Genomic DNA, 27,086 nt, shown 5'->3' with positions numbered 1-27,086 from the left:
AGGAGTTCCTCTAAGATGACTGGGGTATTAGATGTAAAGAAATGTCCCCTTCTTGCCCAATAAACCCGAGAAGCTCAGGATAGGCCCTGGGCAGAGAGTAGATGAGAGGGTCAGTGGGGGTCTCCTGGAAAATCCCCTTCCCTTGGCCAGGGTACCCTTGCTTCCCCCAGGGGGTGCCGCTCTCCACTGAACTCAGCTTCCAGGGACTGGAGACCACCCTTCCTTTGCTCCCTTGTACACAGCCTCTTTTCCAGATTTCCACCAGGGATGATGACATCCTCAAGGGGAGATCCTGTTCCCTGATAAAGGGTCTTACAGACCTCAACACAATGATATTATCTCCTTCCCTAGATATCCACGAGGAGGCATGTTAATGGAGCCCCATGCCTTGCTCATTGTGCTCCCTCCCCACCCCTCCCAAATAACGCGCAGACAAGAAGCTCCTGTGGAGCCTCCAAGGCTGAGTCCAGCTTCGGTGAGGCTGCCTCAGGGCTCCCCCTTTCCCCATCAGGGTGAGCAGCCTCTGTGCTCTGGGACTAGCTGGGGTGTCTCCCACCTTCCCGATGAGCTGTGAAGCAGTACTCCTGAGTTCTGCTCTTGATACTCCTGCAGACCAGGCCTGCCCTTCTGGGTTTCAAGGTTTCCCACCCACCGTGGGGCTTGGACTGTGGTCGGAGAATCCCAGGAAGGCTGAAGCTGAGGTGGAGCAGAATTCCACTCCCACCATGTCTGTATAGCATGCGCTGTTCTCACATCCAACATTGCCATTCCATTCTCACGGCTCCCTCATGGGGTGCCCATCTAACGGATGAGAACACTGAGGCAGAGATGTTTCATACCTGTCTCTGGACCCAGAGTGCCTTTTATTTGTTCAACAACTATGTACTGAGCATTTACTCTGAGATCGGTCTGGAGCTAGATACTGACATGTCCCCCTCGCTCTCACAACTACACTCCAGTGAAGAGGCAGAAATGAACAAGTCATTATAAATAGCGGTGTGTGTCGGGGAGAAGAGGGGTAGAAGTGAGGCAGAAATGATGCGAAGGGAGAAGAAATACACCTCTGAGAGGGTGGTATTGATGCTGAAACAAAGGGACAACCGTGAGGGCAGGGAGAGAAGGAAAGAGTCTGCAAGAACTCAGGGGTTCATGAATGCAGAGGAAGCCAGTGTGGCTGGAGCATGGAGAGAGAGAGAAGGCAAAGACCGGAGAGGGAGGGGAAGCTAGGTCATGCCATCTCAATTTTTGTAGCCCTCTGAGGCTCTGCTCACCTGTCCATCTACAGGCTATTTCTTGGCCCGAAGACTCTGCTCTTACCTGGAAGTCTGTGCCAAGGGTGAGTGAGACCCAGACGATAAAGAGCAAAGGGCAGAGATGAAGGGAGAGCTGATAACCGGGAAGGGGGAGGGATCTGAGAGTGAAGGTGGAGAGGGTGCTGCTTTTCTGCAACCCCGACCTCCTTATGGCTTTTGGCCAATGCCCCTGCTAATGCCATTCTGTGCCCTTAGAGGGACAGGGCCAGGTGGGAATGCAGCTGGCCAGGTCCCGGCAAGAAGTCATCAGCCTGGCCTTCCAATACTGGCAAGGTGTGCTCCAGCGGCTGGTGCCTCAAGGTGAGAGCAGAAGAGCTGATAGAGAGAGACCAGGCTGTCAGGTGTAAAGGTGGGGGAAGGATCCCCAGCTTGACATGAAAAGCACCTTCCACAAATTTCTCTGCCTGAAACTTTCTCATCATACTCACCTTTGGAGCCTCACCTGCCCAGATCCTGAGCGAGACAGGGTTGGTGGTCTCCCAGCCTTCGTGGGGAAGCTGTTCTCACTTGCCTTCTTTAGAGGAGCATAGTAGAGGCGATTAGAAGTCCCTGGAAGAGGTCGGCATCCATCTCCTTCGGACTAGCCCCATACCCCTCCCCACTGTGCTATTCAAGTGCTCAGAGCCAGGGATCATGGGGTCTCCAGTCAGACCCTCCCTCTCCCCCCGCCCTCCACCATACACACATAGTCCAGATTCCAAACGGGGATGAGTAGGCAGCTCAGAGTTTATGGCATATAGAAGCATGACAGATGGAGGGGGAGAGCGGGAGGGGATTCCTTGGGGGGCGTCTGACCCTTCTTGAAAGCAGGGTTTCATGGTTGTAAGGTTCTGAAGGGAGATCTGCTTGGAGTTCAAATGACTGCTACTGATGATCATGGTGTCTAATGTGCAAGTAATGCCTTAGAGCTTTAAAAACATTGTGTACATCCTCAACTTCATTCAGTTATCCTACTACTGTTGTTAAATTCACATTTGACCACTTACGGCACACCAAGCACCGTGCTAAGAAACTTACATGGATTATCTCCTGTAATTCTCTCAACAATGGTTCATCATTTAATGGATGAGAAAACTGAAGCTTGGCCAATTTAATTAAGTTGCCCAGGGCCACAGGAGTAGTAAGAGCAGAGATTCCAGTGCTGAGGGAGGCAGAAGGCAAACTCCTGCCCCCCAGCCAGTCTCTGGATCCCTCCAATGCCCTGTGGTCCTTATGCATTTGGGGGAAAGCAGAAGTTCTAATCACACTCTGGTTTCTGGGGTGGCCCATCCAGCCATCCCAAGTGTCACCTCACACTCCACCCTTTCTCCCTGCAGGACTGTTCTGGAAGGATGATGTTCCTCGAGATGTGAAGACCCAGAAGATGGAGGATATGCCCAGGCTCCATGCCTCAGAGACCTGCATGAGGGATGCATAGGCAGCCTTTTTCACCAAAACCACCACGCCAAGGTGGGTGAGGCCTGTGGTCTGTCCACACTGCACATGACCGGTAGACAGAACAGTTGCGAAGGAAAGGAGTGTCAGGGCTGTAGGTAGGAGCCATCAGAAGTCCAGTGGATAGAATGAAGAGAGCACCTGTCTGATTTCAGCCCGAAGCAATCCCATGATACTTTGGTCATGTCTACAAAGGGAGGGGATTGGGACCCATGGCTAGGATTGGGACCCATGGCTACTACTTGGTATCCCTGGCTTAATCTTTGTCTTCTAGGGGCAAGGGCAAAGAGAAACTCTGATTGCTGTTCCCTAAGGTGAGGGGCCCTCAGGGACTTTGAAATTCTTCGTTTGGATCCCGTCTCTTTCCCTCTGGGCCTTTTCACCATTTCCTCTTCACCTTTGACTCCTGCCTTCGTTCCCCTCAGAGCCCAGTGACCAAGGTGAACAAGGAACAATGCTTGGTCTCTGAAACGGTTTCAGAGGTCCTGAACCAAAAGATGACCAACCATGGCAAGGTCCCCCTGCAGGGGAGGGCCTGGCCTTGTCCAGGAAGGCTGGGCCCACCCAGGGCCTGTTTATAGAGGGAGGCGGGGTGAAGGAGGGAATAGACATTGGTTGATAAAGAATGAAAAGACTTCACTGAGGCCGATGGAGAACCTTCTGGAAGAGAGGGCCTGGAGGATGGAAAAGAACAGAGGTTCCAATACAGAGCCCGCCCAGTCCAGGCTCTGCCACTGCCCGGCTGTGATCTTGGACACATTCCCTAGGCTCTTCAAATCCCTTCTTCTACATCTGCAAAATCGGAATGTTAATAAAGGCGACCCCTCTGGTGTTGCTGTGTGGATTAAAGACAACATATGAAAAATGCCAGTGGTTGCGGGATTGAGGGGAAATTCTCCCTTTCCCCACTGGAGGGCGCCCCCACTTTCTCTCTCACAGAATTTATCACGGATTTCAGCAACTGCAGGATGCAGGGGCTGGGGGCCTCCAGTGGCCTCTTGTAAGATCAAGCACAGGCACAGAGCTTAAAGGGCCTACAGAAATCTACTTGGGAGGTCTTACAACTTAAAAGAAATATGGGCTCTCTGTTTTTCTAAGAAAATCTTGAGTATGACATGACCCTAATCCTTACCTTGCCCATCCATCCATCCATATCTATATATCTATGTAAATTTCTCTTTCTCCATACACACACATACATACATATATACACGTATATCTCTATATATAAATCTAAAGCTATGATCCCAATGGGACAAGAGTACCCAGAACCACTCCCATTCAGCTTCCCCCTTGCTCTTCTCTGTGGTGTGGAGGAAGTCACCTGCAGAAAAAGCTCTCAGGCATCCCCTTGGTCCCTTGAGCTCTTGGGAGCCCAGGTAAAAAACTACTCACCTCTTAGTTATCATTCATCTTTAGAGCTGAGAAACTAAGTGGGCAGGGCTGGAGCAGAACCAGACCTGGTCTCCTGACCCAACTTTCCCCTACCCCAACCCCACCTCCTTTCTCTCCAGGGCCGCAGGAGAGGTTGAGCTGCTCTGCACATCAGACTTCTCCACACTAATGATAGCCTGAGGAGGTGGCATTTGAACTTTGACCTAAATGACACAAGGAAGCAGCCTGGGAAGATCTGGAGGAAGAATCCCCAAGGCAGAGAGAATGACAAATACAATTGCCCTTAGGTGAGATTGCAGGGTCCTTCAGAGGAGAACAGACAGCAAAGCATGTGGCAGGAGAGCGGCCCAGGACTACTCAGCATTCAAGTCTATAAGACAGGATTTGGGTTTTATTCAAAGTGCAATGGAAATCATCAGCGAGGGAAGGGCAATGTGATAAATATTTTATAAAGATACAGTGATGCTGCTGGAAGATGGATAATGAAATGGACAGGAGTAGAACCAATTCGAACTGTTTGGGGCTGAGTTGTCCAGGTGGGATCTGGTGGTAGCTTGGAAAAGGCTGAGGTAGCATTGCTGGGAAGCTCCGAGCTGGACTCCATCCAGAGGCAGCCTGCACCTCAAAGGTGCTCCAGCCTTTTACCCCTTTCAAAGAAACTGGTCCTCCTGTCTGTCACCATGGCAGCCAGGCCTCCTTAGCTTGGATTGGTTGCTGGACCACATCGTTGGTCCTGTGACTGACCCCACGATGGGGGCCGGTTGCCATGGTTCTATCAAGCGTGCAAACAAGGAGCTAACATTCTCCTTCAGGCCCAGGGGACCAACCAGCCCTGTGTCTAATGGAAAATCCCTGGAAGGAGGTAAGATTAGAGATGGGGACCAGGGAAAGGCCTGTAGTCTGACAGCACCTGAGTCCCTTGTCTCAGGCCTTATTCACATCAAGACTGCTATGGAGACTTGCTCGCTCTGAATTTGGTGGGGAGGAGGGGTGGGGAAAGGAGTCACAACCTCTGCCTCAGAACATTCATTGAAAATTCCTTGTTTCTTCCCATTTTAGGCTGTTTTTGAGCCATTCCCTAGTCTGAGTCATGAGTCACGAGTCACAACCTCACAGCTGATTGAGGGCTTAGGGGAAGCCTCCCATCCCCCACACCTTCCCGGTGCTCTCAAGAAGGACAATTTCAGGCTGATCCAAATTTGGATCCAAATCCAAAGGAAAGCCAATTTTCAAGCAAACTCTTTCTACAGACCTGTATGGAGGCAGAATGGGTAGGGTTTAGACCTGACCGGAGCCTCTGAGGTGAGAGAGGTGGGATCAGAACCCAAGGAAGGTTGGGGTATGGGATTCAGAGAGCAGAGCCCTTGTTGCCCCCAATGTCTGGGTTCCAGTCCCTTCCTTCTCCCCTCACAGATCATTTCTAAGGCAGATGAAAGGCAAGAGGGAATCACAGCTGGAGGGGTGGCCAGCCACCCCCACCCACAGCCTTCAAATGTGTCTTCTTGGTCTCTCTTATATCTGTGGAAAGAAAGTCTTCCCTCCAGACCTCGGGTCTGGCAGGCCTGGGACCTCGCTCTGCCTGTGAGGTTCACGGTACCTTCTGAGCATTAGGGTCCCCTACAGAGCAGTCATGCCAGCCTCAAACCCAAGAATTCACACAGAGAATTCTGTGACTATAGGCTTTGCACATTTAACATTCTGTTACCTGTGGTCACTTTACCCCTGGGAGAAGGGGACCAGCCACCATTGTTCAATCCAACCAAACTCCAGACATCCCATGCCTCAAGCTTTATATTTCTCAAAGCCCTTAGCTCATTGATCCTCACAAATGGGAGCACATGGGAAAGTACCAAACCTACTGTCTGTTCAGGCTGATGTGACAAAATACTATAAACTGGGCAGCTTATACACAACAGAAATTTATTTCTCACTGTTCTAGAGGCTGGGAAGCCACTCGGAGGCTCTGGCAGAATCGGTGTCTGGTGAGGACCTGCTTTCTGGTTCATAGACAGTGTCTTTTCACTGCCCTCACAGGGAGGAAGAGGCAACAGATCTCTCTGGGATCTTTTTTATAAGGGCACTACTCCCTTTCATGAGGGGTCCACCCTTAGGACCTAACCACCTCACAAAGGCCCCACTTGCAAATACTATCTTATCATTTTGAGGGTTAGGATTTCAACATGTGAATTTTGGGGGGACACAAATATTCAGATCATTGCATCTACCTACTTATAGAACCCAGGGAAAGTAAGAGCCACTCCTCTGATAATATAGGCTTAACCATGCTGCCAAAGCATGTCCTAACCCCTGCATCTGTGCATCTAAGGACAGAGCTAAACCTAATGCTCGACTCATCACATTAATCTATGTCTGGTTTTTATGAGTTAGGTTGGCCCCTACCACGTACCCTACTTTTCCCTAGCATACATTCACTGTGTCTGGCCACCACAACACATGGCTCCTGCCTCTAGGCAACTGAAGCTTAGTCAGGGAAGTAAGTTATACATATAACATATGAATGCGATAGCTATTTATTGAACAACTGTGTAGCAGACCAGTAGATGCCCTGCTTCATATCCCCTGGCCCATCTCTGAGTTTGCCTGTAGCTGCAGGTAGGCCATGTCTGTACGCGCCAACAGCTTTCCATCTCAAGCTGGGACTCTGCTTCTTGTCCTGTGGGATTTCTGGAATGCCAGGGGACTTGCCTACCTGTGCTCAAGACAGCTCTGAGGTGTCTGGGATTTAACACCCCCAGAGGAAGCTCTCAACAGTTAAGGATGGAGTTTAGTGGATAAATACCCCAGCAGATCCGTCCCTGGTGGGGAAAACCTGAGACAAGTTCTACACAGATCCTCAGAGGTCCCCAGTAGGGCTCATTCCCAGTTGCCCATGATGATGGTGAATTTTATGTGTCAGTGTGACTGGGTGAAGGGATGCCCAGATAGATGGTAAAACATAATATCTGAGTATGTCCGTGCGAATGTCTCTGGAAGAGATCAGTATTCGAATTAGTAGACTGAGTAGAGAAGATGCCTTCACTAATGCGGGTGGGCATCATCCAATCCACCAAGGACCCAAACAGAACAAAAAGGTGGAGGGAGGGTGAATCTGCTCTCTGCTTGAGCTGGGACATCCATCTTCTCCCGCCCCTGGACATCGGTGCTTCTGGTTTTTGGGCCTTTGGACTCAGATTTGAACTTATGTCATCAGCTCCCCTGCTTCTTAGGTCCAGGGATGCAGCATTCCTGGTTTTCTGCTTGCAGAGGCAAACTATGGGATTTCTCAGCCTCCATCATCACGTGCATCCTTTACTTCCTCATTTGGGGTTATTGAAACACTTTTCAGTATTTGATTTTAATGCATCAATTGTGTTTTTTATTATCTTCCTATACTTTTTAAGTGGTTGCTCTAGGCATCTGAGTATACACATTTAACTTTCCAAGGTCTGCTTATAATTGCTGTTTTACGGGGCACCTGGCCGGCTCAGTGAGTAAAGTGTGTGACTCTTGATCTCGGGGTTGTGAATTTGAGCACCATGTTGGATGTTGAGATTACTTAAAAATAACATCTTAAAAAAAAAATCACTGTTTTACCATTTTAAGTGGAATGCAGAGGTCTTACCAGCATATGTTCCTTCCCTCTTCCCCATTTATGTTGTAGCTGTTGACTAGAATCAATTACATCTACATACATTGGAAACTCTATCAATGTTAGAACTTTTGCTTTGAACCATCAAATGCATTGTGAGTAATTCAAAAGAGGAAGAATAGCCTATAATGCTTACCCAGATAGTTCCCATTTCTATTACTTTCTCCATTCTTGATGTTCTGGGTTTCCTTCTGATATCATTTCCCTTTTATCTGAAGAGCTTCTGTTAGCAATTCATTTAGAACAGGTCTGCTGGCTACAAATTAGTTTTTCTCCAACTTTGTTTCACCTTCGTTCCTGAAGTATATTTTGCTGGGTATAGAATGCTGCGTTGACAGCTTTTCTTTTACTACTTTAAAAATGTTATTCCATTCCTTTCTGGCCCCCGTGGTTCATCATGAAAAATCCACAGTCATTTGGACTATTGTTCTTCAGTAAGTGATATGTTGTTTTTCTCTGGCTGTTTTCAAGATTTTGTCTTTGTTTTTTAGTTTTTAGAAGTTTGATTATGATGTGTCAGGGCATGGATTTCTTCAAGTTTCTCCTGTTTGTGTAACCAAGCCCAAGTTCATCTGCCTGACACAAGGCAAAGGCCAATCAATCACTGAGACATTGAGTATGCAGCAAGGAGGGGGTTTATTCAAGAGGCAGCCAAGTGAGGAGATGGAAGGGCAAGCCTCAAATTTCCCTCCCCAAAGGGGGAGAGTCAGGGATTTTTAAAGGCAAGCAGAAAAGGGTCTCAGTAAAGGAGAAAGAAGCTTCATGCCCCAAAATAAAGGAGGTTAGAGAGTATTATGTGAGGCAAAATAAGTCAGAGAAAGACAAATACCATATGATTTCACTCATATGTGGGATTTAAGAAACAAAACAGGTAAGCATAGAGGGGGAAAAAAAGAGAGAAGGAAACCAGAAAACAGACTCTTTACTATAGAGAATAAACTGAGGGTGTCTGGAGGGGCAGTACGTGGGGGGGTGGGCTAAATGGGTGATGGGTGTTAAGGAGGGCACTTGTTGTGATGAGCACTGGGTATTGTACGTAAGTGCTAAATCACTAAATTCTACACCTGAAACTAATATTACACTGTATGTTAACCAATGAATTTAAATAAAAACTTGGAAAAGAAAAAAAAAGGCAGTTACTAAGTAGGAGACGTTCATTTCATTTTGCTCTTTCATTTCAAAGAGGTGGCCATTGGTCCTGACTGGTTCTGGCCAGCTCCTTACTGAAAACTTGGGTCTCTGCAAAACTAAGTCAACACTTGGTTATCAGGGTGTCAGGCAAGGATGTTATCTTACAGAAACAGGGTGCCAGACCCATTCTCAGAAGAAGTTGCACCTGTGCTTATCTGCCCCATTAATCCTTTGGTTGCTGGTTTCATTTGGAGTTCACTGAACTTATTGGATCTGTAGGTTTCTGGCTTTTGACAAATCTGGGAAGTTTTCAGCCATTATTTCTTCAAATATTTTTAATGAACTACCCCTCTTCTTCTCTACTTCTGGGACTCTAGTGACATGCTTGTTAGACTTTTAGCATTGTCCCACAGGTCCCTGAGGCTCATGGTTTTTTCCCCCAATGTTTTTCTCTCTGTTGTTCTGATTGGATCACTTTTATTATTCCATCTTCAAGTTAACTGATACTTTTTTCTGTATTCCTATTCTGTTATTGAGCATTAAGTTTTTAATTTTGGTTATTGTATTTTTGGTTCTAAAATAGCACAATAAGTGAATGAATGAATGAATGAATGAATGAATAAATAAATAAATAAATAAATAAATAAATAAATAAATAAATAAATTAGCACATTAGAGGAACAAACAGCGCAGCCAGTGGTAGGAAATGCAGTTGGAGAAGTAGGCCCAGAACTGGCTATTTGGGACCTTGCAGTTACTAGCAAAGAGTCTAGATTTTATACAAAGAGCAGAAGAAAATCACTAGGGGATTTTAAGGAAATGAACAGAATGATGTGATGTACAATTTTAAAAGATCACCCTAGGGGTGGCTGGGTAGCTCAGTCAGTTAAGTGTCTGCCTTTGGCTTGGGTCATGATCCCAGTGTCCAGGGATTGAGCCCCACATTCAGCCCTCTGCCCAGCAGGGAGTCTGCTTCCCCTTTCCCTCTGCCTGCCGCTCCCCCTTCTGGTACACACACTCTCTCTCTGTCAAATAAATAAATAAATAAATAAATAAATAAATAAATAAATAAAATCTTTAAAAAATAAAAAATAAAAGACCACTCTAGCACTGCTGGATAATGTATTGATAGAGGGCCAGAGTGGAACCGACAGGCCTGTTAGGAGTATTGTTTTGATCTAGGGGACACTCTGATAGCTTGGACTGGGCAACTGCCTAGAGCTGAGTACTTCCAGCTGGCCATGCACTCTACCCAGAGACATTCTGAACCTCGGGGGGCGGGGGGGAAATCCAGACCCTCATGCTCTCCAAGGAAACATCTTCTGCCTCCTGTCACCATGGCAACTGTGCTTCATTGCCCGGATTGGTCGCTGTGGTGGTGACATCAGCAGCACTAAGTGACTGATCCCCACAATGAGGACTGGTTGCCATGGTGCTAAAGTCTGCATAAAAGAATCTGCCACTTTTCTCTAAGTCAAGGTCCTTGACTAGCTCTAAAACTATGGGGACATCAGGGGAGGGAAGAGAAGATCAGATATGCGATCCAAAGGGGACGCTGGCTGTCAAGCAGTTGCTAAGTCCCTATGCCTCAGGACTTGCCCAAATCAGGACTGCTATTAGAGCCTATTATTTATTGGGGGAGAGGGGGTTTGTGTTGCAGATGGGAAGTCTTCCACCACATATACACACAAATTCCAAATCCCATGTTTCCTTACACTTCAGAGCTTTTTAAACTGTTTCCTTCTTGAGCAAAACTTTGTAGCTGATTGAAGCATCCCTGCATTACCAGCTAGAGGGGAAGTTGTAGGACAACGTGCTTCTGGATTTTTAAAGTGGGTTTTTATCAAAACTCCTTCTGTGGGCTTGTCTGGTGGCAGGACAGGTGGGCTCCAACCAGAGCCCCTGGAGTAAAATATGTAGGGGCAGAACAGAGAAGACATTTGGGGTGGTGATGGTGCAGAGGGTAGCCTGGTTTCAGATCCCTTTCTCCTTCCAGACATCATTCATCAGGTGAATGCAAGGCAGCGGAGGGCCACAGCTGAATTGCAATCCTTCCTTATCCCCCCTCCCCCCACCACAATTTCTGGTGATTTTTTCCTCTTGGGAAAGGAACTTCCTCCCCTTGAACTCCAGGTCTAATAGGCCTGAGAACCTGCTTGGTCTTCTGAGGTTATTACTCCCAGCTTTAAGGTGCCTTGCAAGAATAGCAAAAAGAAGTGCAGTAGCAATGCCTACATAAGCTATTATTTTGCTAGCTATTTCCCTGGCAGTTTGAAATCTTAGAAAGGAGAGAGAAGCACTGCCACCTCTGCTCAACTACCCAAAAACCAGTATGTGCCTTTTTCCTATAGCATTATAGATCTCAAAGCAGATTCAGAATCATTTGCTCTTAGGCTTCAAATTATTTCTGTAAACAATTTTCGAATATATATAACACAAGTCAGTGATAACCAGATAAACCTCTAGTTCCTGGTGTGACAAAATAGCTTGTGTTAGTCTCCTTCTAACATTGAATATATATGCCCTAGACAAAATAAATTGAAAGCATGGAGACCACCCAAAAGCAAGAAAAGCTAGAGGGAATATAATCCTTGAGAAAAGGAAAGTCCACAGATGAATCCTACATTTAACAGGCTTTCCTCCTAAGGACACTTCACAGTTTCCTGCAGCACATGGGGAAATAGAGCTCAGGCAGAAAGTGGCAGTCTGACCAGCCTCAGAAACACAGGTTGGAGCACAGAAATGCCAGAGCAACTGGAAATTGAGGAAGAAATCTGGGAAACGAGTGAAGTGAACCCAAAATCCACATACAAATTTCCCTCAAATACTTAATTACCTTTTATTTATTTATTTTTAAAGATTTTATTTGTTTATTTGGGAGAGAGAGAATGAGAGAAGCAGGAGGAGTGGCAGAGGGAGAGGGAGAAGCAGACTCTCTGCTGATCAGGGAGCCCGATCTGGGGCTCAATCCCAGGACCCTGGGATCATGACCTGAGCCGAAGGCAGACGCTTAACCCACTGAGCCACCTTCTGGGGCCTTAAACAAAGAAACATTTTCTTGCCTTTTTCAGCTTCTAGACAGTGTTTGCATTCTTTGGCTTGTGGCCTCTTCCTGGCATCTCTCCAACTTCTTCCAATGTCACATCTCCCACTACTAACTCTGACCCTCCTGCTTCTCTCTTATAGAGACCTTGTGATTGTATGGCGCACACCTGGAAAATCCAGGCTAATCTCATCTGAGGTTAATCACCTTCTAAGATTAATCACACTGCAAAGTCTCTTTTACCCTATAAAGTAACATATTCATAGGTTCCAGGGACTCTGACATGGACATCTTTAGGGGCCATTATTCAGCCTACCAAAGATGTCTGGTATTGTGGTTATGTAGGAAACTATTGTTTATTCTAAGAGAGGCATATTGAATTATTTAAGAGTGAAATGTCATGATGTCTGTAAGTTACTTTTAAATACTTCAAGAGAAAGAAGCAATTCCGACAAAATCTTAATAATTGTTAAGTCTAGCTGATACATATATGTGTTCATTAGATTCTTCTCTTTTTTAGTATTTGAGGATTTTCATAATAAATTTGTTAAGCTTAATGAAAAAAATATTGAGGGGGTGCTTGGCTGGCTCAGTTGGTAGAGCATGTGACTCTTGATCTTGAGGTCATGAGTTTGAGCCCCACGTCAGGGGTAGAGATTACTTAAACATTTTTTTAAATGTAAAAAGAAAATGTGGAAATGCCAGTCTATGGTTTCGAAAGCTCACACACTAACCTATAACTAAACAAGAATGGACGCAAGAGATCAGTTAGCTTGTTAGTGGTTTGAACCAAGGCGATGATAGTGGATGTGGAGAGAAGTGGATGGATGTGCGATATATTTTGCAGGTTGAACTCATGCATGTTGAAGATTTTTAAGAGGTGAGGGTAAAGTAAGCATCAAGGATAATAAAAATAGACTAATTACATTGAGTGTTTACTGTCCAGTTGCTATTCATATTTAATCCTCATAACAAGCTTATGAGGTAGATACAGTTCGCACCCGCATCTTACATGCAATTCGTTTGTACAACTTTGGGGCTGGGAGTAGAAGCAGTAGTCCTTGGGACCTGGTTTACGTAAAAAAGCGGGTGCCTGGAGGTGAATTGGGATGGCTCTGCGGGCGGTAAAGGGAAGGAGTTGGCTACGCGTCCGCGGGGCCAGGGACGAACCGTGATTGGCCAAGCTGCCAAGGGTGGGTTGTGCAGATCCAGCACACATTGCGGGTGGGAAGCTATGGTCCATCTCAGCCCCTCTGGCTGCTGTCTCTACTTTCTCTGCAACTTAGGAGGGGGGTGAGCGCGCCGAGCTGGGGAGGATGAAGCACCTGCTGTGGCCTAGGGGCTCCGGGGGGTTCTGGCTGCTCCTCTGCTTCCTGCTGCTGAACAGCCGCCCAGGGGGCTGCAGCGACATTAGTGGCCACGGTCAGGAGGAAATCTTGGGAGGGGGTGCGGGCAGACCAGAGAGTGTTCCTGAGAGAAGTGGATGAGGGGGCCTCAAGGTTAGGAACTCAGGAGGAAAAGGATGTGTTGAAGGACGTGAAAAGAGATCAATGTAGAGAGCGTCTTGTAGAAAGAGACGCAGCCTTGAGGTGGGGCTCCGCATATGGGATCTGGACTTAAGAAAAGCGACGGTAAGACGAGTGGGCAGAGGGAAGTAAGCCCCGCCTATGCCGCCATAGGAGAAGTAAGACGCACCGAGGGGCCAAGGAAGAGCTGCCCATAGCTGAGGGATAGTCAGGGGACACGGATTTCTGGACAATAGGAGCAGGGACGCACGGGTACGGGGTCCTGGCTCCAGAGAGAAAGCTGGGCGGAGAAACGAGCTAGGATTTCATCACAAGCCCTCTGAGCCTGGTATCTGCGCTCTGATTTCAGATAAGAAGGGGAATGTTAGGCTGGGGTAAAAGAGAATGGAGGGGGAAAATGTCCATCCTTCCTCTCCCTCCACTCTGAGCCTTCGGGGTAGACCAGCGCTGACATTGTCTGAGCGGCCAGAGACCGACTGCGCAGACTCGAGGATTCCAGTGCCAGGAGCGTGGGGGAAGAGCGCGCAAACTCTTAGTCTGACGCCAACTTTCCCCGCCCGATTCTTGGGTTTAGAGGCCAGTGCCGAGGGCTCGCGAAGAACTGTGGGAAGAGGCCTGGTGGCGGATGACAGGAGAGATGTGTGTGTGGCGGGGGAAGGGGACATTCTTGTAGGGATGCCTCTGCCGCCCAGACGCCTCTTCCAAGCGGGGCGTCGGTCACTCCCTCAGCACCAAGGACAGCGCCAGGAACCCTGTGGGCCTGGCAGAGGGCGTCCAGGTCACCACTTTTACTATCAGTGCTGGAGGGATGCCTCACTAACAATCTCCCTTCCAGAAGAAGCTCTTTTCTTTCTCATGAGGGTGCTGGAGGTTCTGCTCCTTCCGAAAGCCAGGAAATTGGTATGGGAATCCATTTGATTTCGGAGGACCATTCCCTTTTCTTAACGCCTGTCCATAAGGACTCATGGTAATTCCACTATATAAAAAATGGGACTCTCTACCAACTCTACCCCATTTACTTGGAATAATGAAGGTGTTGTAGCATTAGGGATTATCCTCTCCCACACTCTATCGTTCCCCTATGCACAGTTAAATAAACTGTGGCTTTCAGGACAAAGATCCAGACACACAAACCCTATGCATACCAATACTTGCTTCCTCAAAGGATTCTAGCCCTCCTTTCCAATCTCCTCCAGGCTTCCAAGCCTTTGGATGCAGTTCATCTGCTTCCCATGCCCCATTTGTTCACCTGGCTTTCTGAGTCTCTGCTTACTTCATCTTCCACAAGCTGCTCTTTGCTTGTAAGCTTGGTTCTTATCTGGAAGTTGGCATCAAAGGCGAATGAGGTTCTGAAGAACAGGGCAGGTGGTGATGGGGGAAGGGAAAATGAAAAGAAGGAGGACTTGAGAGGAAGAAAGGGTCTGGTGAGGGGGATAGAGACCAGGGAACCCAGGGGTAATAGTGGAAAAAAGATGCTTTTCTTCAGCTAGGATTTGAAAGTCTTCTGGCCAAGCTCCTTGTTGATGCCACCATTCTGCCTCTTAGATGGTCAGAGTCAAGTGGGAGTGGGGCAGCTCTGGCCCCTCCAAGGATTTGCCACTCCAGTCTCCCAGCACTTACAAGTTGTATTCCAGCAGATTGTGCCCCAAGGTGAGTAAGGGCTGGGGAAGAGAGGCTGAGACCTGATCAGAAAAGTTGGAGAGAGTGAGGGGCTGTTTGACCTGAGGATGGGCTTTCTTCTCCAGATGTCTCTACTTGAAACTTTCTTGTCATGCTCACCTCATGGAGAAGGGGGTATGACTGGAATGGGGGTGGAGTTGGATGGGTGGGCTCTTTGCCCTTGAACACTCTGGAAGAGGCCAGCATCCAATTCCTTCTGATGAGTCCCAACTCCTAGTGCTATCTGAGTTTTTCCATAACCAGCAATCCTTAGGTTCTCAGCCAGGAGAACACACATACATACCCCTCAGCCTCCGAGTAGGAAGCAGGGTAAATAGCATGACGAATAGATAGGAGGCATGAAAAGGAGTGAAAAATCCCTTGGAGACAGAAGGCTGACCCTTCCTTAGAGCAGAACTTCATGGATGGGGGAAGGGTCAGAAAGGAAATCTACCCTGAGTTCATATCACTGCTGCTACTACTACTGACGTCTAATATGTGTGTGATGCCTTAAAGCAATGGTTCTCAAAGTGCATCAGGACCAGCAGCATCAGCATCACCAGAGAACTTGTTAGAAATGCTCATTCTTGAGCTTCACCCCAGACCTACTGAATCAAAAACTCTGGGTGTGGGGAACAGTAATTTGAGTGGGGTTTTTTGTTTTAAAGATTTTATTTATTTATTTGAGAGAGAGAAAGAGAGCATGAGTGGGCAGGAGGGAGGGTGAGGAAGAAGCAGACTGCCTGCTGAACAGGTAGCCTGACTCAGGGCTCCGTCCCAGGACCCTGAGATCATGACCTGAGCTGAAGGCAGACACTTAACCGACTCAGCCACCCAGGCGCCCCTAATTTGTTGGAATTGGAAATTCCAGAATTTGGAAATTCTGATGCACACTAAAGTTTAGGAATAACTGCCTAAGTTTTCTAAGCACTCCTTACACCCCTAATCTCATTTAGTCCTCACAATAGTCTCAAATGAATCAGCAAACCGAATACAATCCTAGTGGAAGGTTTACTATACACCAGGCACTATGCTAAGTAATGTTTCTACACCAGCTCATTTAGTTCTCTGCACAAGTTGTGATTCTTTATCTACTTGAGGGAGAGGGGGATTGCTGGTCTCACTCCAGTTCCTGGAGTGGACCAGTCAGTGTGTCTCAGGTGTCAGTTCACCACATCCTTTTACCCTGCAGGTTTGTTCTGGAAGGATGACATTACCCAGGATGTGAGGGCCCAGAAGCACATCAGCAGATTCCACCCCCAAGATCCATGTCTGAGGCATGGGAAGGCAGCCTTTCCCACCAAAACCACTGGGATAAGGTGCGTGAGGCCTATGGCTGGCCCATGCTATCTAGCAGACGGACAGCAGGGAGGGAACAGATGTTAAAACTGCAGGGAAGAGGGGTGTCTGGGTGGCTTAGCTATTAAGTGTCTGCCTTCGGCTCAGGTCATTAACCTGGGGTTCTGGGATCAAGCCCTGCATCGGGCTCCCTGCTCCATGGGAAACCTGCTTCTCCCTCTCCCACTCCTCCTGCTTGTGTTCCTTCTCTCACTGTGTCTCTCTCTGTCAAATAAATAAAATCTTAAAAAAAAAAAAAACTACAGGGAAGAGCTGCTGGCAGGACTATGAGAGTGATCTATGAGAAGTTCTGTCTGGGATCCATGAAAAACAATGACCAGCCTCTGCAGAGGGAGAGGAGATGGGTGTTAGCAAGTTTAGCTTCCATCTGTCACCCCTGTCTCTTTAGGGGCAAGAAGAGGAGAAACTTCGACTCCTATTCCCCAAGGTAAGACTTACGTGTCTTCTCAAGAATTTTCAATCCCTGACTTTGGATCCTATCCCTTTCCCTTCTGGAACCCTGTTACCTTTTTCTGCCTTCTTCTTGACTCCTGACTTCCCCTCTCCCAGAGCCCAATGGCCAAAGTGAACAGAGAGCAGTGCTTTACCTCCAAGGTGGACTTGAAGACCCTCAACAAGAGGGGGCCAACCCTGTCAAGGTAAGGGGTTTACTTTTTCTCTGGAGGTTGGAATCACCAACAACGTGTTTAAAAGAGGGAGGCTCCTATGAAGAAGGGAATAGATATTGAGGTGTGAACAGATAAGCTGAAGAAAAGTTCTTTCCTTTCTTAATCAAAGGTTATCCCATCCTCCTTCTCTCACAGAAACACCTATGGGCATCAGTATGAGAGGTTGGGAGGGTATCAGTATGAGAGGTTGGGAGGGTATCAGTATGAGAGGTTGGGAGGGCAGATGCTGAGAGCCTCTAAGGATGAGATGATCTAAAGGATTGTGCATAGACACTGAGTCTCAAATAGGCATTGAAAGTGGCCAAATTAAAGCAAATTAAATTAAATTCCTTTTTTTTCTACTCCATGGCCTGGGCAAAGTGACCAGGGCAAGACTCTGGGTTATCTCCTTGAGATGCTTGAACTCTTCAGAATCTAGATTTAAAATACACATCTAGGGGCGCCTGGGTGGCTCAGTCAGTTAAGCATCTGACTCTTGATTTCAGCTCAGGTTATGATCTTAGGGTTGTGGGATCGAGCTCTGCGTTGGGCTCCTCGCTCAGCGTGAAGTCGGCTTGGGACTCTCTCTCCCTCTGCCCCTCCCCCTGCTCACACTCTAAATAAATAAATAAATAAATAAATAAATAAATAAATAAATAAATAAAATCTTAAAAAAAAAAAACACGCATCTAGCACTCCCATCTATCTTTATAGATGAGACATTGGGGCCCAGGCTGGTCAAGGGTCAGAGCTGCACCACAGGTTCATGGCAGAGCCAAGATTGGACCCAGGTCTCCTGAATCCTAGACATTTTCCTTGCACAACCCCTGCCCATCCTCTCAGGGACTGTAGTGAGAATAGGGCTGTTCCAAAGTCAGACTCCTCCACACTGATGAAAGTCTTTTTTTTTTTTTGACTAAGACCTAAATTGCAAGAAGGTGGCAACCAGAGGAAGGTATAGGGAGGGGCATCCCAAGCAGAGAGCACTCCAGTGACAAATACCCCGAGGCAGGTATACCATTCACTTTAGAGGAACAGATGGAAAAGTCAGTGGCAGATTAGGTTGGAGAAGTAGGCCCCGGAATGACCATACAGGGGCTCATGGGTCATAGTGAAAAGTTTGGATTTTAAGTGTAGTGACAACTTCACTGGGAAGTTTCGAGGAAGGGGTGACATAATGTGATACACAATTTCAAAAGGCCCCTCTCGTGATACTGGGGTATAATCTCTGTGAGAAAAGCAAGAGTGAAAACTGAGAGCCTGCAAGGAACTCGCACCTCAGGGGGCTTCCAGCCGCTCAGGCTCTCCTAGGAAACCAGTTCTCACTCCATCAAGAGACAGCTGGTCTTCCTAAGCCTGGAGTGGTTGCTGGGTCGAGGCATTTAAAGCTAAGTGACAGACCCACTTGTGAGGGATGGTTGCCATGGTGCTTCTGTGAATGCAAACAAGGTGCTGCCATTTTTCTCCAGCCCAGAGCCCAAAGGAAAAGCATGGGAGGGAGGGTGAACTATTTGTGGGAGCCAAGGGGACAGACAATGGGTGGGCTAAGTCACTGTAGCTTACATAAATCAGGCTCTTATTGAAGCATTTTGTGAAGGAGAGTAGGTAAGGAAGGGGCCACCTCCTCATATACTGATTCCAATCCTTTGTTTCTTTTTACTTTAGGGCTTCTTTGAGCCACCCCCCACTGTGGGCCAAAGCCTTGTTGCTGACTGAGACCTCAGGTGGAACCCCTCTGCCCCAGTGCCCTCGCATTCGCCCTCCAGAGGGGCAGTTCTAGGATGACCCTTTTGATTTCTCTAAGGAGTTATGGAGTTGTATACCTAATCTAATGATCATATAGCTATAAACCTAAGTTTATAGACTTTCTTGGCTGTAAGTTATACTTCAATAATAAATAATAATAACTATGAATTTCTCAAGGTAAAAAATGTAAAAAGGAAATATGAGAAAAGATGTTTCTGAAAAGAAGAAGATGGGATGATTTGTTTTACCTGCTATCAATACTCAGTATGAAACTGTAGTAATTAAGAAAGTGTGGTACCAGGGCACCTGGGTGGCTCGGTCAGTTGGGCATCTGCCTCGGCTCAGGTCATGATCCCGGGGTCCTGGGATTGAGCCCCACATTGGGACCCTTGCTCAGCGGGGAATCTGCTTCTCCCTCTCCCTCTCCCTCTGCCCTCCACCCTACTCGTGCTCTCTCTCTGTCTCTCTCTCAAATGAATAAACAAAATCTTCAAAAAAATAGAAGATAGTATAAGAATAACTTCATGTCCTAATGGTTAGATAAGATTTCTTAAAGAGGAAATGAAAGTGCAAAAAATAAAGGAAAAGATAGTACATTTGGTTTATTAAATTAAGGATATCTATAAACTCTAGGGGCGCCTGGGTGGCTAAATTGGTTAAGCCTCTGACTCTTGATTTCGGCTCAGGTCATGATCTCAGGGTCATGAGATTGAGCCCCACATTGAGCCCCACATTGGGCTCCATGTTTGGCGGGGAGTCTGCTTGGGATTCTCTCTCTCCCTCTGCCCTTCCCCATGCTTGTGCACACACTCTTTCTCTAAAATAAAAAATAAATCTTTTTAAAAAAGAATATGTATAAACACAACTGAAGTAAGACAGTTTTAGGATATACTATTAGCTCTGCCATGTGAATGCAAACTTCTTCCAGCTATCTTCCCTGATAAAAATGGAAAATAAAGAATTTTCTAAGTCAGTGTTGTTCAGTAGAAATACAATTTATAATTATATATGTAATTTAAAATTTTCAAAAAAAAATAAAAATTTCTAGTAGTCACATTTTTTAAAAAGTAAAAAAGAACAAGGCTCTACCAAGTCTCCTGTCCTCTGTAAAAGCATGGCTTGGAAAGATGTTTTTTACTTTGATGTCCCACAGAAAATCACACTGGTCCATTATCTGTTGTTGTTGTTGTTGTTGTTGTTGTTGTTGTCATTTTTCTTTTTAAATAGGCCTTTATTACAAATTTAAAATCTAGGGAAGCTCCTTTTCCCTCTACCCAAAGAGTTCATAAATACACACATTGGAGCAAGTTCTTCATTGAAAGGTAACATTTATGAATTTGTAGAAGATGATATCCATGGACACCATGCAGCTTCTGATACACAGTGCAATCTTCAGACAACCACCATGCCAAGATCAGCAAGGTTGCCTCACCATCTAGAATTTATAAGTTAAGCCTCATCCTTAATGGGAAAGGATAAAATGTATGTGGTCCAAAGGGGGAAAACTATACCTACAAGACTCGGGATGAGTCCCCACATTTTCCATTTGAGGTGATACTGACTTTTCCTGTCCCACTGGCCTTTGGGATGTTTCCCCATGTGTATGACTATTATTCTTTATCTCTTTTTGCACAAAGATGAATAAAAACTTTCTTTGATTATAGTATGATATTGGGAGGTAACCAGTGATACTTATATTTGCTAGGTCATAAGCGATTGAACTTTCAATGAGACTACCCCATGAGAGCCCTTCAGCTTTGATTCCACAAGAAGAGAGAGGGTAAAGGAACTCAAAGAAATCCAACAGCCATCGGGTTGTAGGACAGCCGGTTCCCAGGTATATTTCATAATGTGGGGGTTGCTGGTAATGCAAATAAGGCTTTTGTTTAATTCTGACCTGAACCAGTGCTCATCACAGTTTACAAACACATCCTCAAAACGATAAATCAACACAGAAAGCATGAGGAGCCCTCCAAACAAGTCAAAGACCCTCATCATTTCAGATCTCAACCTGAGACATCAGAGGAAACAGGAAATCACACTGGTCCATTATTTTGATGATATTGTGGCAACTGAATATGGTGGGCAGAATAGCATGCACCCTAGATGTCGTAAGACGCATGGAAGAAGAATGTCAAGAAAGTTCAAAGTCCTGCCACATTAATGATGTTTATAGGGTCCAATTATCTGTTGCATGTGAGACAAATTAATTAACCTTGAACATCTACCACAATAAAAAAAGAGATAATACTCTTTATGGAAGAATGAGCCTCTTTGGCATTTGAGGCAACGTGAAACACATTTAAATGTGCTACTCTGACCCATTTACCAGTAACCCAACAGGCTTTTAGTATGTCCTGAAGCAAGGAAACATTCTGCAGGAATTCCAGGTTGTAATGCAAGCTGTCCTTTCCCTTGATAATTATGACCAGTGGTCTCAGTAGCATTGGAAGTGTCTGTCCCAGACTGTAATGTCATATGAATCCTATGGCAAGCCCCAGTAAGATTATTATAGTGTAGATCCCTAGGATTTTAAAGGAAGATGGTGCCCTTTTAGGCCATCAGCTATTCTCCATTTGAAGAGCAGCTTAATTTCCTACCAGGCCATGGTATACTGAACACCTGACCATGGGACAACCATGCATTGGCATGCATTGGGTATTATCCAATCCACTAAACCATAACATTGGAGGTTAAATGGAAATGGTGTATATGAGACTGGGCCCAAGAAGATCTGGATGGAACAAGTTGCATGAGAAAGTAGCTTCCTTGCTTCACTGCCTTTCCCACAACTTTATTATGGCCTTATGGGAATTCTCTATGACCAGCGAACAGACTGGGGGGAAAGCACAGAGCCAATTTATAGACATTTGCACAAAATGCAGGCATCAGCTGGAAGTGGAAGGGCACTACATTACAGCACTATTCAGAAATGTCTGTGGATTACATCGATGAAGAGCAATCCCCTCTGTGGGAAGTTTTGTTGGTAGATCTGGTGGTCCACTTGGAATTGAAGAAGAAAAGAAATGAGGTATTTGTCTATACCGATAACAATATTCATGACTAACAGGTTGGTTGGCTGATCTGGGGTTTGAATAGAACAAGATAAGAAAATCTGTGGCAAGAAAGTCTGAGAGGGATCACTTGGGATGAACACAGAGTGTGAAGATAGTCATGGTTTCCTATGTAAATAACTATGAGAAGACATAGACTATGGAAAAGCTTGTCAGTAATCAGGTTATGAAATGACCAATTCTGTGGATATCAGTCATCCTCTTTATCCAGCCAGTCTGGTGTTTTCTTAATGGACCCACATATCAATGGACATGGTGGCAGGAAATGAAGCTATGCATGGGCTTACCAACGTGAATTTTCCTCCTCATGAATGGTATGGTTATAGCCACCCCTGAATACCAATTTGCCAGCAACAGAGGATAATACTGAGCTTCCAATATGGCACACCTGGTGACAGATTTTTATTTTGAACCTCTTTTACCATGAAAAAAGGCAGCAAATTATATCCTGGATATGGATTTGCCCTTTCTGTCCACAATACTTCTGACAATACTCACTCACCATTAGTGAACTTACAGAGTGGTTGTTTTATTCATCTCCAAGAGTTTTGGAACCAAAGGGTAAAGGTCAGTGTGGCCCCCTCACTCTTATACCTCAAAATCTCTGAAGAAATCTTTGCTTCCCACCTCCTGAATGATGAGTTTGCAGGTGCTAGTGCCCAAGAGGGGAACACTTACACCACACTTACACCACAGTGATAGAGTTGAATTGGAAGCTGAGACTACCACATGGGTTCCTCATGCCACTGAACCTATAAACAGATATGGGTATCACTATATTAGCCACAGTGATTGACTCCAATTACCAGGGAGAAGTTGAGTTGCTGCTACAAAATAAGGGCAAAAAAAAAAAAAAAAAAAAGGTTATTACTGGAGCCAGAGGAATTAACCTGGGCTCTTTGTATTCTTCTTCCCAGTAGTACTGGTTCAATAAAAAACTGTAGAAACCAAACAAAGCCAGGAACATCAAAGATTCAGATCCTACAAAAATAAAGATGGGGCTCAAACCACCAGTTCAAAAATCCAATCCAGTCAAGGTGCTGACCACAGTAAAAAAGCCACAAAATGAGTGGGAGCATAAGGAAGTTGTAACTGTCAGTTTAAGCCTCAGGATCCCCTACAGGAAAGGGATTGTAGCAGCTGTGTTTACAATAACTTGGCACAGAAGCTTCTTTTTTTTCTCCCATTTCTCTTTCCTGCTACTTTCTATCAAGAACAATGGCACTGCACTATGTTTTAGGTTTCATAGGAGAGTGTACCTGAATTAAGGGATGTGTGTGTCACTTGTCATAAGAGTACAGGGTTTTCATTCAAGTAAAGGACAAGAGTAGAAGCTAAGATTAAGCTAGATATTCCGCATTTTCCTTGCTCTATGGCCCCAGGTCAATGTCTATGAACTGTATCAACTGTACGTCCTTGCTCACTGGCTTATAGTTGGATTTGGCCAATAGAAGTTATTGGCAAGATATCAGGGTCCAAAGAGGGAGAAAACTCAGGGTATGCATTCCTCTGGCTCCCTCCCTGACTTGCTGTGAGTTGACAAAGGTCTATATTTCTTTACCTGTCCATACATTTATAAACAGTTCTATAATTAAACTCTTTGGATTTACTTTGATTGAGTGTACCATGGTTTCTGGCTGAGTTCAAGGCATCAGACTATACAAATGTGAAGAGAAAATTAGTAAACTGGACTGTAGTTCAAAAGAAAATATCCAAAATGAAGTACAGAGAGACAGAAGAATGGAAAATACAAAAGATAAGGTAGAACCATAAAAGATATCACATGACAGTCTAATATATATTTACTTGGAGTTCCAGAAAGAAGGGAACGAGAAAATGGGGGTAGAATCAATATTTAAGGAGACAATGTCTGAGAATGTCTGAGAATGCCTCAAAATTGCTGAAAGACATCAAGCCATGTATTCAAGAAGCTCTTTGAATCTCAAGGAGAATAAAAGAAAATAAATGTCTCTCTAATGACAGCCTAGTAAAATATTGACAATCAAGACAGGTTACCTACAAAAGAGTAACAATTATACTGACAGATGATTTCTCAAAAAGAGAAAGAGAGAGAAAGAGAGAGGGGGGAAAAGGGGATCAAAAGCAGATACCCAGATACCTCAAGTTTACCGCTAGGATCTGCTCTCTACTTGTCTTCACCCTATTTCCTCTCCCAACAAGCTAACTTCTATGGACTACTTCAATGAGCTCCCTCTTCCTCTGGATCCTTTTAGGTTAGGACAATGGGAATACCTAGGAGAGATCAGAGGGAAGGAATGAAAAGGATGAGAAAAGGGTGTGTTTTTCCGCCCATCTTCCTCCCTTTAAAGTTGTTACAGGCTGTCTGCTCCCCCTGGCACACATGTGCAACAGGAAACATGTACAATGGTATACATACTTACACTACTCATGATAAACCAATACTGGGGATAATCCAAAATCTATATATCTTTACTTTTCTTTACACTTTCATAACCTAACCATGCATCCTTAGGTTATAAAACTGTAAAGAAAAGCAAAGAGGGGCGCCTAGGTGGCTCAGTTGTTAAGCGTCTGCCTTCGGCTCAGGTCATGATCCCAGAGTCCTGGGATCGAGCCCCGCATCGGGTTCCCTGCTCTGCAAGCAAGCCTGCTTCTCCCTCTCCCACTCCCTCTGCTTGTGTTCCCTCTCTCGCTGTGTCTGTCTCTGTCAAATAAATAAATACAAATCTTTAAAAAAATAAAAAAATTAAAAAAATTTAAAAAAAAAAAGAAAAGAAATAGGGTCAAAAAAAGAATGAATAATGGCCACTTTTGGGGGTGCCTGGATGACTCAGTCAGTCAAGCATCTGCCTTTGGCTCAGGTCCTGATCCCAGGGTCCTGAGACAGAGCTTGCGTCAGCCCCTCTGCTCAGCGGGGAGTCTGCTTCTGCCTGCCACTCCTCCTGCTTGTGCTCTCTCTCTCTGTCAAATAAATAAATAAAATCTTTAAAAAATAATGGTTACCCTTGGGAAGAGGTACTGACTGGGGGATATGATAAGGTTTCCAAGGTGCTAGAAATGTTCTATTTCTTGACCTGGACTACATGGGTGTTCACCTTGTGATAATTTATTGAGTTGTTCATTTTTGTTTTATGCATTTTTCTGTTTGTTTTATTTCACAATATACAAAGTTTTTAAAAAGGAAATAAAGGAGTGAGGTGATAAAGATGGCAGGAGGGGAGTGCCTGGGTGGCTCAGTCAGCTGAGTGTCCAATTCTTGGTTTTGGCTCAGGTCACGATCTCAGGGTCCTAGGATCAAGCCCCACATTGGGCTCGTGCTCGGTGGGGAGTCTGCTTGAGGATTCCCTCCCTCTCCTTCTGCTTCTCCCCACCCCCATTTGTGCTCGCTCTCTCTCTCTCTCTCTCTCTAAGAAATAGGAGAAAATAAATAAATCAATCTTAAAAAAAAAGATGGCAGGAGAAATTGTGGAAGGTGCAGAGAATTCCCTGAGTATATTTTATTATATAGTTTTGATTTCTGAAAAATGTAAATATTTTACATATTAAAAAATAAAATTATATATAAAGTAAAAAAAACTAAAATTGAGAACAAACTGAAACAAACAAACCAAATTATATATCAAGTTGGTAAAAATGACTACACAAACAAAAGAACCATTTCAAATGACTTTAGAATGCAGTATTTTGATGGTATACCCTAAGGGATTATATTCCAAGGAAAAAATGACTACCACACATCTTAAACGTCTTTATTGTTTTATTAGTAGGGTAATATTTGCATTATTATTTGTAAATTATTGTATTTATATTGTACGATTACACACATAAGTGATTATATTAATGTCATAAGAAACCAAAGTTTTCAGTGTAAGAATAAAGAGATACGGGGATGCCCGGGTGGCTCAGATGGTTGGGCATCTGCCTTCAGCTCCGGTCGTGATCCCGGGTATTGGGCTCCTGGCTCAGCGGGGAGCCTGCTTCTCCCTCTGCCTCTGCCTCTCCCCCTGCTCATGCTCTCTCTCTCTATCTCTGTGTCTCAAATGAATAAATAAAATCTTTTTTAAAAAGTTTTTAAAAAAGAATAAAGAGATACGAGTACAAAATCAAAAGAGCTCAGTAAAAATCACAGTTAAATTTTAGTTGGAAATATGTGTGTGAATGTGTGTGTATCTTAATATTCTAGTTCTGTGCACTGAAAGAGCCTATAAGCAATGTCATCTCAGTTTCTATTATCACCCTTAAATCCCAGACTGTGATCTCTAAAGTCAGTCCTTACTAAAAGCTACCTAGTCTCTTGGAAGAATGGTTGCTTCCATGTCTAGGGCAGGGGGAGAAAAAGATGAACCTGGTACATCTTGGAGTGATAGAAAGCAAGAGAACTGTCAGTGATTAGTAGGATTTTTTTTTTAAGATTTTTACTCATTTGTTTGATAGAGAGAGACACAGCAAGAGAGGGAACACAAGCAGGGGGAGTGGGAGAGGGAGAAGCAGGCTCGCTGCTGAGCCCGACGTGGGGCTTGATCCCAGGAGCTGGGATCATGACCTGAGCCGAAGACAGATGACTGAGCTACCCAGGCGCCTCTAATGGGATGTTTCAAAAGGACCCCAGAACCAGTTTAAAGGAGCTTTCACTGACTTATTCTGAGGCAATTTGAATATAAAAAAATAATTACTGCAATTGATTGATACACATTGAATATTTGAAAATCCATTCTTCCATAGTAATGATCAAACAAGAAACATCATTGAAATATTTTTTAAAAATTTATTTGTCACAGTTGGAGGGAACTACTATACCTAAATTCATTACGCTGCAAATTGGTAAACCAAAAAAATAAGAATATATGCTACCTTTCCAGTTGGAACTGTATTTCAGGGTAAATAACCCCAGCTGATGAAGAAAGCTCTTCTTTATAAAATATCAGCTAATAAATGTTAAAGGAATGACAGAATTAGAAAAGTCACCATTTTGCAGCCTCTAATGAAATAATTTAGTCGAGGACCATCAAGGAAGAGCAAATCCATTAGGTGAAAAGTTAATGGGAACTAAATATTTTCACAGTGCCAAAATATCACCCCATGGATTACATATTAGTCACAAGAGGGAAACATAAGTTTACATACAGTG

General features: G+C 45.0%; 1 protein-coding gene across 1 annotated transcript; it reads left to right on the top strand.

The window, feature by feature from the left end:
- The first annotated feature begins 2,959 nt into the window (after positions 1-2,959).
- RESP18 (regulated endocrine specific protein 18) lies at positions 2,960-19,216 on the top strand. Its single transcript, XM_027590647.1, is given in 10 exon segments — positions 2,960-2,992; positions 3,173-3,262; positions 13,252-13,387; positions 14,066-14,134; positions 15,037-15,141; positions 16,343-16,473; positions 16,898-16,936; positions 17,059-17,119; positions 17,122-17,147; positions 18,822-19,216. Coding segments are annotated over 10 exon segments (741 nt in total). The 3' UTR covers positions 18,873-19,216.
- The last annotated feature ends 7,870 nt before the right edge of the window (positions 19,217-27,086 follow it).

The sequence above is a fragment of the Zalophus californianus genome, chromosome 3 (genome assembly GCF_009762305.2).
Source record: "Zalophus californianus isolate mZalCal1 chromosome 3, mZalCal1.pri.v2, whole genome shotgun sequence".
In the NCBI taxonomy this organism is placed as follows: Eukaryota; Metazoa; Chordata; class Mammalia; order Carnivora; family Otariidae; genus Zalophus; species Zalophus californianus.
Note: the sequence above shows the minus strand (reverse complement) of the source record. Positions and strands in the feature narration are given on the sequence as shown.